Consider the following 12,588-nt stretch of genomic DNA (forward strand, 5'->3'; position numbering starts at 1 on the left):
TTAGCTGAAGTTAAAACCAACACTGCCTTCAGCCCTAGAGTATATCAGAGGCAAGGATGGAAATTCAGTGTTTCAAGCACAGGCTCTTTGTTTTTGATGACCATCTCTTTGCCTTTCCCCCTGTGCCTGCTCTACTTGCCCCCAGTGAAGCCATCCCAGCAGTTGTGTGCCTCATCGTCCCTTTGAGACTTGACTTCAGCTTCCAGTTACTTTGCCCAACTTAATGGGTGCTTGTGTGAAGTTCTATTTTTCATGCAGGGAACATGTTTCTTGGTTGCCTTTTGAATACAGACTGTTGGAAGAGAGGTATGCCTGTCTCAAGGCTGCTATGTCCACAGTACCTGCAGCAAAGACAAGGGAGATAAAAGCGAGAAGATAGGCAATTGGCAGATGATAACTAGCAAAGCCAAATACTACAGTTAGCATCCCTCTTGCTGCCTTGCATGCTGTCTGAACCAAAAGCCACTACAGCAGTATCTTTCTTGACTTACAAAATAACATTAGGAAGACGTAGCAATTTGTAGTCAGCAGGGGAAGTCTTAGTGATGCATGCCTTCTTACCGGGAATCCTTACCTGACTTAATTTACACCTTGCTCCTTTACAGGGTGGTGTCTCTGCATTTCTCCGTGTTACCTTAGTGTGAATTATAAATGCAGAACTAATTTGTTATGACTTTTATACTGGTGCTAATTTGCACTGAGCCATATTTCATATCTGTGTTGCTTGCTGGTTTGCTCTGAAAACAGATACAAATGGTTTAATACTTGTTTCACCAAAGTACTAAAGCTGTGTTCAGTATAACTAACAAATGGGTATTTTGAAAGACATGGTTTTTACAATGGTGAATGGGTGAGTTCTGAAGCAGTACAGGCTTTTTTTGGTATTTCAGCCCTCCACTGTGGAAAGTTAATGATGGGGGGGGTTTATTCTTCCAGGGCAGCAAAGTCCAGACCAGGGTTGGACTTCTGATGTTACTTTGCACTTGGCTCAGCAACTGCTCCATTGCTGTCACCCACTTCCTTCACAATCCAGCCAATATACCTTTTGTATCCTTGACCTGCTTTCTTTGTGTTCTGCCAAGCAAAGGCAGTTTTTAGATTGCAGCAAGCCCACTACTATTTTCAGGGTGACTTATGCCAGGAGGTAGGAGGAATGCTCCCTATTTCTGGTGAAGCGTATTTCTCTGCTTGCTTTTCAGGAAGAAATCTGGCTAAAGTACATCAGGCTGAAGTTGTCACTTTATCTAAACAGCAAGCCTTTTTTGGAACAACTCAATCTCTTTGAGCAGACAGAGAAGAAATGTCAGGAAAGCCACTGACTACCCAAGTCCTCCATGACAGGAGCTAGCTTTGCAAGGCTTTCTTCAGCTCTTTTGCCTGCTTCCTAATCAAGCTTGGGTTTATCTCTGCAAAGAATTTTAACAGGGAATCTATACACAGAATGTTAAATTACATGTATGGTGCTTATGAAGTATCTCCAATATCCTTAACAAGAGTCCAGCTCACAGGGCAGATAGCTGAAAACCTGGGAGAAGAGGAGCAACTCGTCCAAGGCCTGTGTGCACTTTTGCTTGGCATTTCCATCTACTACAATGACAATTCCCTTGAAAATTATAGGAAGTAAGTATGGTGTAAAAGGAAGAGGACTGTTGGGAAAGATTCAGTGAATGGCAGGTGGTGGATTAACTGAGCAGTGCAGCATAGATTTGGTTGCATGTTTTTTATGTATGTTCCTTATGGGAAGCACAACAACTGACCCACCTCTAGCTAAGCAAAGCAGGTAGCTCTTTTGTATAGGTCCTCTGAACCTGTGTGTGCCTGCTCTGGGAACAGAGATGCCAGTGGTCACTGTAAAATGGCATTATGAATGCAGCATCTGCTGTGGCTCAGACTTGAGACAGATACTCAAGAGCTGTAACTGTAAAAACCACTGAGGGAAGGATGGGTTCACTTTTCAGTTGTTGCACTGTGATTGATTTATCTTTTCAGAGAGAAGCTGAAGCAACTGATTGAGAAGAGGATTGGCAGGGAGAACTTCATTGAGAAGCTTGGCTTCATTAGCAAACATGAACTTTATTCCAGAGCTGCTCAGAAACCCCAGCCTGGTTTTTCCAGCCCAGAGCACATGATGTTTGATCATGAATTTACCAAGCTTGTGAAGGAATTGGAAGGTGAGATGATGTGCTTGCTTCTGTTGTTTTTGTGACAAGCTGATGCCTGAACTATTGAATGTGCTGAATGTAACACTCTTAAAAGTAGTGTGATAATACTAAAATGGAGTATTCTGAAAAACATATTACTGTAATAGGTGCACGTAATTTCACAGTTGAAGTATTAACTCCTGGTACAAGCCTATAATCAGGGCTTGTACAGATTGGTTAACTTTTAATTTTTAGGTGAAAGGATTATTATTACATCCTTTGAGTTCTCATACTGTGGCCAGGACGTGTATTTACCTGTGCTCACACAGAGACCAAGCATTGAGCCTGTGATGGTCATAGATGCTCCATTTGTGGAAGTAAGCAATCTAGGTACTGGCTGTTTCTATCTGATTCAGGAAGAAAAATGATGAATGCTGTATTTCCTGGCCTGTTCAAAAATGATAAGCCCTTTGTTTAGTGTTTTCTGTCCTTCGCTAAAGAAACTGGTTGTCATCATTCTTAAAGTGTAACTGATGTTGTGATTAGTAATACTGCCCAACTCAAATCAGTCTACAGAAGGAAAAAAAAGCAGGAACAGTGAAGATGGTTTTGCCCAATTGCGTTTCATCTGCATGTTGCCCTGACAGCCCCATGTCTTTCACTTAACTGCACAAGCACTTGGGCAGCAGCTGGGGTGGAGCCATAACAATTAAACCCCACCTTTTGTGATAAGGAGGACTCCAAACATGCATTTGCTTTTCTGAATCTGCGTAAAGCAGCGAGCCTGCAAACCTTGCTATAAAAGATGTCAGTTTCCCTAAATCTCTTTGGTTTTGAAGTGGAGGTTTAGTTTCTAATGCCCTGAACTCAGTTAAGCTGGGTTGGATTGTGAGATAGATGTAAGGCAAAAATGTGAATTCTTTTTAACAGGTGTCATAAGTAAAGCTATTTACAAGTCCAGTGAGGAAGATAAAAAGGAGGAGGAGGTCAAGAAGACATTGGAACAGCATGACAACATTGTGACTCAATACAAAAAAGTCATCAGAGAGCAGGTGAGAGGGAGTTATGCTGTACATGTGCCTTCAGTGATTGGTTGGTTTGGCTTTCAGAGGCACCAGTGCAGTTTGATACCCAGTGTTCCAAATGAAGTAACCAGGAAACTAGCACTGCAGAAACATTTCTACAAACACTTAAACCAAGTTCTGGTTCAAATTAAATACCAATGTTTAAAATACTGGATAAAATAAAGCATTTTCCTGGGATATATCTGTTCTTTCCTGTGTTTAAGTCTTCTCAAATGAGTAATTCGAGAACTTGTAGCTCCTCACAGAGAGATACAACTCTTAGTTCTGGGCTCTCACTTTTGAGAAGATGACAGATGAAGTGTGGCTGAATGAAGAATGGGAGTTAGTGAAGTTTTGTGTATACCTGCTGTGGTTGAACTCCTAATTGTTTTTTCCAATGGGAATTTGCTTGTTTAGTTGCAGCAGCTTAGAGGGAAAAGTAGAAGAGCAAAGCTAATTTAATAATTAATAATAATTAATTAATAATAGTTAATGGGGACTGAAGCAGGTGTGTTGAGTTCAGGGATCTGGAATGGACAGGGGGCACAGTGGTATATGTGGATTTAAGGGGCACTTCTGAACTGCTGGTGAGGTTTTCCTGAACTTGCAGTGACAGCAGTTCCCACAACTTCCTGGAAGACTTGAAGTGCCCCACATGCATGCAGGTTATGGTGTAGTGAACAACTACAGTCACCAGACTTCATAGATTTCTTGTTCTTGTGCTCTCTCTGGTGTGAGGCTGCTGGAGGTTTCCTCCAGAAGACTTGGAATGCATTGGTCTGGTGTAGTAGGCTTCTCCTGTCTTTCCCAAGCTTTTTTCCTTGGAATAGCTATCTAGGTTTGCTTGAGGATTTCTTGCTCATCAGATACAGGTAGCATGGACTAGTAGTGTGTCATGCTGTAGTTGAGGTTTTTCTGTCTTTACTTGACTTCCTGACAGTATCGTCTTCAGAAGTGCTTTTTTTTTTTTTCTTTCACAGGACCAGGAGCTTGAAGAACTAAAACAACGAATTACCACTTTAATGTCTCAAAATGAACAGCTCCAAGCAACAGTTACCCAGCAAGTGTCACAGATCCAACAGCATAAGGACCAATATAATCTCCTTAAAGTGCAGCTAGGTAGGCTCAAAGTGTGATAAAAAAAATACAGTCTGTCACTTCAGACATGCTGTGGTATGTTCTGCAGCATATGAAAAACTTACCCCAGAGATTAAATACACTGTTTTCAGGCTGATGTTGGGCATTTCAAGCAATTTTGTTGAAGCATTAGATTTGCTTTGTTATCTAAAAGTATTAGGTTTTGCTTTAACTGCCTTTAAAGTTAAAGAATCAAAGCACTGAAATCGGACAGGACAGCTTGAAAATGTGCATGAGGTAAAATTTGTTCTTGCTTTGTGCTTAAGTCTTGGAACTCAGGTCTGTGGATGAAAATAATGAATTGAGGAAGAACTGTATGCAGATGTGCAAGATGAGGCTTAGCACCATCACTGGAGAGATTGCTAAGTGTCTGAATCAGAACAGTATATTCAAGTTATTGCAAGGTCAAGATGCCTGATAAACTGGATGTGATGATTTCCAAAACTAATTCTGCCTTCACAATTATTCACTATTACAATTATATATAAGGACATCCTTCCTCTGTAGGATGATTTGTCTATGATGTTACTTTGGATGAACTGAACAACTGAAGCAGCATGCTCGTGCAGCCACAGATACATGCTTGAAGGAATGACAAAATAGAGCTCTTTATTAGTTTTTGATAGAGAATTCCTAAGTACTGTGCTCTGGTTCTTGAGTTGGAACTCCTTGTGTTGCCCTGTGTGACGGGCAATAAAATCTTGAATTGGTGTGTTTGAAGCTAACTTCAAAATGGTGTTTGTGACCTTAGTTTAATAAATTCTGCCTTTCAGGAAAGGACATTCAACATCACAATTCCCATGGGGATACGTTTCAGATGAATGGCATTCAGACGGAAGAAGTGAGCAAACTAAAAGAGGAGTTGGAAGAATGGAAAAACAAGCATGAGCTGCTGCAAGGGCAGATAAGGGAAAAGGATTTTCTGATTGAAAAATTGGTAAGTGCTGTCTCTGCAGAACTTGCTGCAGCTTCCAAATGATATTTTCAAATGTCATCTGCCTTAAGCTAAGTCCTCATTATGATGGCAGTCAAAGCATCCTAACTGATTGCATGCTGATAATAGGAAATGGGATGGGAGATGGCTTGAGCAAAGCCTTTCCTGCTTCCCATTGTTTCCAAAAGTAATTTGTGTGACCTGTTATACTGTAGAATCAGGAGTTTTGGGGTGTTTTGGGTGGGAAAAAAATGGTAGGTGCCTCTTAGGCATTACCCCAACTAAGCTTCTACTTAATAAATACAACTGTATTTATGGTGGCCTGCTTGCCAAAATTCAGATGATGCATGCTGCTTTTATTTTGTACTTGTCTTCCACATTTGGGTTGGTGAAAGATGATTTTGTATCCACCTTAGAGAGGACTACTCAGCTGCTCTCATGTAATCAGAGAGCTTTGTGCATTTCTTAACCTTTTATGTTGGAAACTTGGACTATACAAGCACAGAATTTGCTCTGGGTTCTAGCAACTTGACTGTATTTACACTATCTACTTCTATGGCTGATGTCCCTTTTGCTATTGCAGAAGTCTTCACAGTTGGAAATAGGAACAACAGAGCTGTCTTCCCAGAACAGCAGATCTGGTGGCTTGGAGCACAATAATGAGCTACAAAAGGTGAAGCTGGGGTACTTCAGCAAAGCTGTGGTCAGCAGTGGCAGCTTGAGACAGGCAGGGAGCTTTGTCACACTGTAGGGAGGAGCACTGATCCCTGAGCATGTTGAAGTTTTTGATGGTGTACCTTCCTGTGATGATGCTACGCATCTTGGAGCATCAAGATAATGTATCTAAAGTGAAACATTTTTTTCCGCTAAGCAGGTTTGAGGCAGCAGAAGACAAACTGCTGCTTCAGAGTTGCAAAATCAGTTTATTCATTGCAAAAGCGTATCTTTAAATACCCATATGAAAGATTCCAGGTATTAAATGTACAACATGGAGTAAATGTTGTACAAGTGCACATTGGGTAATTTGTGGGAGCTGGTGCTCATAAATACTTAGCAGAGTTTCTCTGATTAGAGAACTAAGTTAATGTGACTGGATTAATTGGTCATAATGGGTTTCTGCACCAAGAACAGTAATGAGTGGAGGAGGTTAATGGGAGCGCTAGTGGTGTGAAACACCTTAATAAGGGAGACTGAAGCTCACACAGGTGCCTTGGTTGGGCATGCCATAGAAAAGAGTTCCTAAGAGCGGGGTGGAAAATGGTGGGACTGGTTTGGTCTTGCAGAGAAATGATTGCAGCTTTTCTCTTGCATATGCTAGTATGAAACAGTTAGGTAACATTTAACTGAAGAAGAATGTATTGTGAATAATTATCTTGTTTTATCAAATTAACAGTATGGCTTTGTCTTTGTTTCCCAAAGGAGTTAGAAATGCTCAGGAGTCAGCTACAACTACAGTCTGCAGAAATCAATCAGCTTCTGATAGAGAATCAAAAGCTACAAGTAATGGTACCAGTGACCAAGTTACTTATTTTCTCTTCTGGGGACTAAATTTGGAGACTTCGCTTTCCTGCATGCTGTCTGTAGCCCTTGTCCTAACCCAGCCTTGTTTTAGGAATACGCATCAGCAAGTGATTCCCAGAGTGTTGTAAATGAAGTAACATGTTCCCTAGACAGGTCTGTCATGGGGGAAGAGGGGATTTGCAGACCAATTAGTGCTCCATAAGACCACTGGTCCTTAGTATTTTTTTAACAAAGGAATGCCAACTATTCAGCACTTTATTTAAGCTCTCACTCTAATCAAAGGAAATAGGCTCTTGAGGCACAACTGCATGATACCATGGACATTAGAGGGATTCTTACTCTTGCAAACAATTGAGGATTACTAATTTGGAAGTTGATGATATGGTTGAATAGCAGTTGGTAAGTGCATCTGTGCAGCCTCCAAATGCCTCCAGAATTTGATTGGGTTTTTGTTCATGCTGTGCATTGAAAAGATGAGACCGTAAAGCCTTACAGAATAGCTAAATAATGTGGTCTAAAACAAGGGTGGCTGTGGTGTGCCCTGCTTGACTGCCCTGCTTGACAACCCTGCTGTAATGAGAACAGGGTATCTGTTCAGTGAGAGATGCACTTGCTTCAACTCCTGCTGCTTCTCTATCCCTTATGGTGTTCAAAACCAGGTTGTACAGAGCCTTGGGCGACATGGTCTGGTGTGAGGTGTCCCTGCCCATGGCAAGGGTTTGAAACTAGATGATCTTAAGGTCCTTTCCAACCCAAACCAGTCTGATTCTATTACTCTGGCTGGTTTGTTCTGATCTGTGCACCAAATATGAAATTTGAGCAGTTGTGTGGGGAAAATATTGAGTATTTAATTTAACAGACAGATAGCAGAGAGGAAGGCTTTTAACACCTGTATTGCCACAAGTCTCAGCAGCTGTGAACTGAAATGCTGTTGCACATGTGTTGGCCATGTGTGCCTGTGAGAGGGGCCTCTTGAGTGCTCCCTGCTGCCTGAGCAGCTCACTGTCACCCTCCAGACCTTGCCTAGAGCTTTGGCTTAAACAGGGCATCACTGGAGAAGCAGTTGTCTGGAATTCCTGCCACAGGGTAGTTATAGGTCAAAGACAGCTGCCACATTTTGGAATTTGGGTAGGGCTGGCTGAGACTGAACTACTTGCCTTTTTTAGTAGTCACATACAAAACTGTGGCTATTTAGCCTAATAAAGCAAAATCTTTGGCACTTAGAAAGCATCTGAATAAAGGCCTGTAATAAATAGGGTCTGCCCAGAAAAAAACCCTGTCTCTTAAGAGCATAGCTTATATGAAATAAAGCTTACTCCTTGTTTTCTTCTTTGTGCATGTGTATGTGTTTACTGGGACCCCAGGAAGCACAGACCTCTTTCTTGATGCCTTGCAGGCCAGGATGTCTGTAACTGCCACACTTTGGCTACACTGTAAGAAGAAAATATGCCTGTAAATTCTCTAGCTGACTGTATAACTTACTCGGCTCAATGTCTTTCTCTGTGAGGCATTCAGTGCTTTTCTATTGAATTTTGTGTCCACAGAACACAACTGCAGATCCTGTATTAGGAGACAGTGGTGCAATAGTAACACACAGCTCTGAATTGGAGGGACAACTTGAGCAGCAAATCAAAGAATTGAAGGTTGGTAGCAGATGAACACTAAACCAAGTTATTTTATACTCAGTCTTCACTTGGAGGACTTCTGTGATAGGAGAGGCTTTGAGTGGAAGTGGTTTGTTTCACGAACATCTTACATGTTTCAGGCCGTGCAGGGGTAGCTGGATGCATCTTTTTCACTTGGGAAATGCAAGCTTTGTCTACCTTGAAAGAGCTGGCGATGACAGTCTAGGAGATAGCTTTATTCTGACAAGGACAGCCCAGTATAGCTGGGGGAAGGTGGCCACTACTAAGACTTCCACCTACCCTTCCACCTACACCTTACTCCTAGTTGGTAATAAGGGAAGTTTGGGTAAGGAAGTGTGTGGGAGAAGGCCACAGGGCACTTGCTGGAGTTGGAGCTGTTATAAATAGCGCATAGAACATGTTTGTAGGAAACAAAGCTTTAGCTGTTACTATGCTTATGGTGTAACTTGGTAGGGTATTTTTCCTGTTCCAGAGTGAAGTCAAAGCCCTTTCTGAGGAAAAAGAATCACTGAAACAGCACCTGGATTCATCTAGCAGTACAGTTGCTATTTTGCAAGATGAGAAAATTAAACTTCAGCAAGAAGTTGCAGAATCAAAGAAAGAACAAGATGATCTTCTTGTGCTTTTGGCTGACCAGGACCAGAAACTGTCTGCACTGAAGATCAAATTGAAAGATCTTGGTGTACCGGTAAGCAAAATAACAGGTCCACTGCATTCTCAAGTTAGGGATCTTGAGAGGTACCTGCCAAACTCCTGTGAGGAAAACCACTTTTCACATATATGTTTGGAATAATGCTTTGCTGTAGCTCATTCTGGCTGCTAACTCGAAAGCAGATGATGGCTGTGATACAATCCTAAGGATCGTTCCACAAATAATGCAAGTGATAACTAGATAACTTTAGTCTGCTTTTTAAGCAGCACTGTGAACTGTCAGGGCAGTTTTGGGGAGCCTTATGGGCAGTTGATTTGACAAGATGACAGTTGTTTTTATTAAGCACTAATTGATACTCCATGAGAACTTTACATTAGCTTGAAGATTGTTTTTGCTCTGTTAGCATTTGCCTTGCCTTCAGAAGACTGGAATGGAGTAAGGGATGTTCCTGCTCACAACAGGTCTTCCTTAATTTCAGGTTGAAGATGAAGACGATATTGAGTCTGGAGATCAAGGGGATGAAGATGAGGATGTGGAGGAAGAGGAACAAGAGTAGAATGCATTTGTGTGTTACCACGAAAACTAGATTGCATCGTTAATGGGGGGGGAAATCTATTATTGGTATACAACGCAGAACATCTGCTTATGAGCAGCAGATGGGAAAATGACAACTGTGGGACTAGTTATAAGTTACTAAAGTGTTTGAAAACCCTTCCTACTAGGTAAAGCAAACAGAAATCACTGCTTAAGTTCTACAAGAGTATCCCAAATTATACTTGCTTAGAAGTTGCTTTAGATGCTGTTTAAAGCATGGGGATGACAATGTTACTGCCTCAGTTCATTGTCATTGACAGAAGTTCTGTGTGTTCATCTACAGTTTTAACCTTCTGGAACTGTTAATTAAATACAAAAGTATTTGGTTTAATATCTGTCAAATGAAATCATTCACCCTACCTTCAGCAGGGAGCTCCAGTGCAGTCTGTGACTTCCTTCCAAGAGCAGTGGCAAGGTGGAAGGGTTTGGGTGGCTGTGGTGTGTGGTTGCCACTTTGCTGGCCTCAGGGCTGGTTCTCCAGGTGGGAATGGGCCTGCACAGGGCCAAGTGACTGACACCTGGAGTGGCTCTGGAACCTCCTGGGGAACTGCAGTGCTGTGCTAGCAATGAAAAAGAGGTTTCATGGAAACTCATGCAGAGAGGTAGTGTTTTTAAGAAGAACCTCTGGAAAACCAAACCCCAACACACTCTTTCTAAAGATCTAATGTGCTGCTGACTCAGCATAAATATAAGATCTTGTTGACTACTTCAGTAAGGAAATGAAAACTACTATGATTTATATAACTTATTGACTCTTGAGGAGTGAATAAAAATTTTAAAAGACTGAATACAGTACATGCATCAATTGTTCTTTTTTTTAATAAAAATAGGTATGTCCATGTAGTACTCATTCAGTGACTTATCCTGCTTTAATAAAATATATTTTATTACACAGGTAAAGTGACCTAACACAAGTGTAGGGCAGTGGATGCCAGTAGCAATATACCCTGTACTGGGGCTGTCATCACATCGGTGCATAGGGGTGCTGGCTCAGGTTTTGTGTTTTTAGCTGTACAGACCAGTAGCTGCTTAACTTCCTCAGAGCTATTTAAACTAGAAAATCACCATCCCTTCAGGAATACTAGAAAAGACTCATCTAAAGGTACCTCATACCCTCGGTGTGTGTTTAACATGTAGTTGTTGGGAGTGTTTTAAATAGGCTCCACACTTGCACTCCATCCTTGGGCAGATTTCTTTGGCATGGGGAAAGAAGAGCAAGTATGATAAGAAGCAGCAGAACAGGAGATGAAGCATGATGTGGCTGTGGGGTCTTCCATCCAACAAGGCCTGCTTCTTTCCTTCAGTGTGACTTGTGTTCTGCTGAACACTGCGCACCTGCAAGATTAGAGCAAGTAGCTTGGAGGCACTGCCTGTCAAGCTTTGCTTTTTCTATGCAAAATCCAATGAGGGCAGAAGCATGGATGCCCCAAAAAGCCCCTCTAGATGCCTTTGCCACATTTATTTGTGCAGAGAGATATAACATTTTGATTCTGAGGCAGTTCTTCCATTTTTCTTACACTTTGTTTTTAAAACCAGGAGCTGCACAGAAAAAGGCAGAAAAGCCAGGGCTTGAATTCAGCCCAATTTAGTGACTTAAACTCTCTTCTTAGCATGACTGTATTTTCTTCTTGACATGAAGGAGAAGAAAGAAGATACCTTGTGGCCAGTGTTTGAGTGGAAGGTGGTACAATAGCAGTGTAACAGCTAATGGGACTTGATTTATGTTTTTTTTTCTTCAGTGCAAAGGTGTTAAGGGTGTTTGATTTGCTAAGGGCATTCTGGAGCTCTTGCGTTAAGCTGAATTGAGTGAGGCATGACTTTGGAAGTTAGTAGGGGGAATAATAATAAAACACAGTGTAACTTAATGCCCAAGCATTGTGTTGGGACTTAGTTATGAAGTAGGTGCAATGGTGTGCTGCCATCCTCATTCACAGATACTACTGTCACAAGATGGGAGTATTACAAATAGCTGAAGAATTTAACTACCCAGCTCTCACTGTGTACATGGTTATAGGCTAGTATTTCTTAGCCCTTGAAAATTCTGTTTGTGACTGGGATTCTCCTTCAGGCACGATGCAGGGAAGACTTTAAGCATGGTGTTAATGACAGAACAATGACTTTAAATCTGGACTTCATGATGTGGATTTTATATAATGATCTAGATCATTTTAGTTGTCAGGTCCTCTGGCACTCAGGTTAAGCTAGACTTGCCTAAGTTCAATTTTGTAATCACAATGTCTTCTGCAAGCTTTAAATTAGATTATTTCTGAGTGTTGGAAGACGTGTGCCTTTCAGTTTCTCCTATCGGTGTGTTTAATCATGAGATAGTTCTGGTCTTGCTTACTGCTGTATTTACTTGCTACCACGTGGATGCAAGACCTATTATCTATTCTCCCTGATTGTTATCCCAGCATGATTGAAGCATACAATTAGAATCAGACTGGGGCTGGAGCTGTCTTGCAAATTCCAATGTCTTTTACATAAATGGTGTTGATAAGAATTGCAGTGAGAGTTTTATTCTAACCCAGAGCCTAACTTGAGGGTTCCTAGAGGTCAGTGAGAAGTGGTTTGATGTAACCAGGGCTACAGCTGGGCTTGCTAGGCAGGTGATTGTACCCACACACTGGTCTGAATAGCACCATGAAGGGCATGCTCACTTGTTAGGGAGTTCAAATGTGCACTGGGTGATTCAGTCAGCAGTGTTATCACCTGAAGAAATGGGAGCTCCTTTATGCATGCCTTGGGAAGTCAATTTTAAAAATGCCTTTTTTTATGTACGCTAGTAGAGGGTGACAGCTTCAACCCAGGTACCCTGTGGGCGTTGGTATTGCTGTTTGCTGCTGCAGCTACCATCCCCAGGGAGTTGGTGACAGTTTGTCCTACCCTACTCGGACAGGAC

At 41.7% G+C, this 12,588-nt stretch overlaps 1 protein-coding gene across 4 annotated transcripts in view; it reads left to right on the plus strand.

Moving 5' to 3' along the window:
- USO1 (USO1 vesicle transport factor) overlaps nucleotides 1-10,481 on the plus strand; it is a 30,631-nt gene extending 20,150 nt beyond the window's left edge. For all 4 annotated transcript variants that reach the window (XM_031044717.2, XM_031044719.2, XM_031044718.2 and 1 more), the window contains 11 exons: nucleotides 937-1,047; nucleotides 1,502-1,620; nucleotides 1,990-2,171; nucleotides 3,072-3,193; nucleotides 4,186-4,324; nucleotides 5,116-5,279; nucleotides 5,860-5,949; nucleotides 6,696-6,782; nucleotides 8,342-8,440; nucleotides 8,916-9,131; nucleotides 9,574-10,481. In XM_031044717.2, the coding sequence (XP_030900577.2) occupies nucleotides 937-1,047; nucleotides 1,502-1,620; nucleotides 1,990-2,171; nucleotides 3,072-3,193; nucleotides 4,186-4,324; nucleotides 5,116-5,279; nucleotides 5,860-5,949; nucleotides 6,696-6,782; nucleotides 8,342-8,440; nucleotides 8,916-9,131; nucleotides 9,574-9,651 (1,407 nt within the window). In that variant the 3' untranslated portion in view covers nucleotides 9,652-10,481. The remainder of the gene's footprint in view (nucleotides 1-936; nucleotides 1,048-1,501; nucleotides 1,621-1,989; nucleotides 2,172-3,071; nucleotides 3,194-4,185; nucleotides 4,325-5,115; nucleotides 5,280-5,859; nucleotides 5,950-6,695; nucleotides 6,783-8,341; nucleotides 8,441-8,915; nucleotides 9,132-9,573) is intronic.
- The last annotated feature ends 2,107 nt before the right edge of the window (nucleotides 10,482-12,588 follow it).

This window comes from Melopsittacus undulatus, chromosome 5 (assembly GCF_012275295.1).
Source record: "Melopsittacus undulatus isolate bMelUnd1 chromosome 5, bMelUnd1.mat.Z, whole genome shotgun sequence".
NCBI classification, from domain to species: domain Eukaryota; kingdom Metazoa; phylum Chordata; class Aves; order Psittaciformes; family Psittaculidae; genus Melopsittacus; species Melopsittacus undulatus.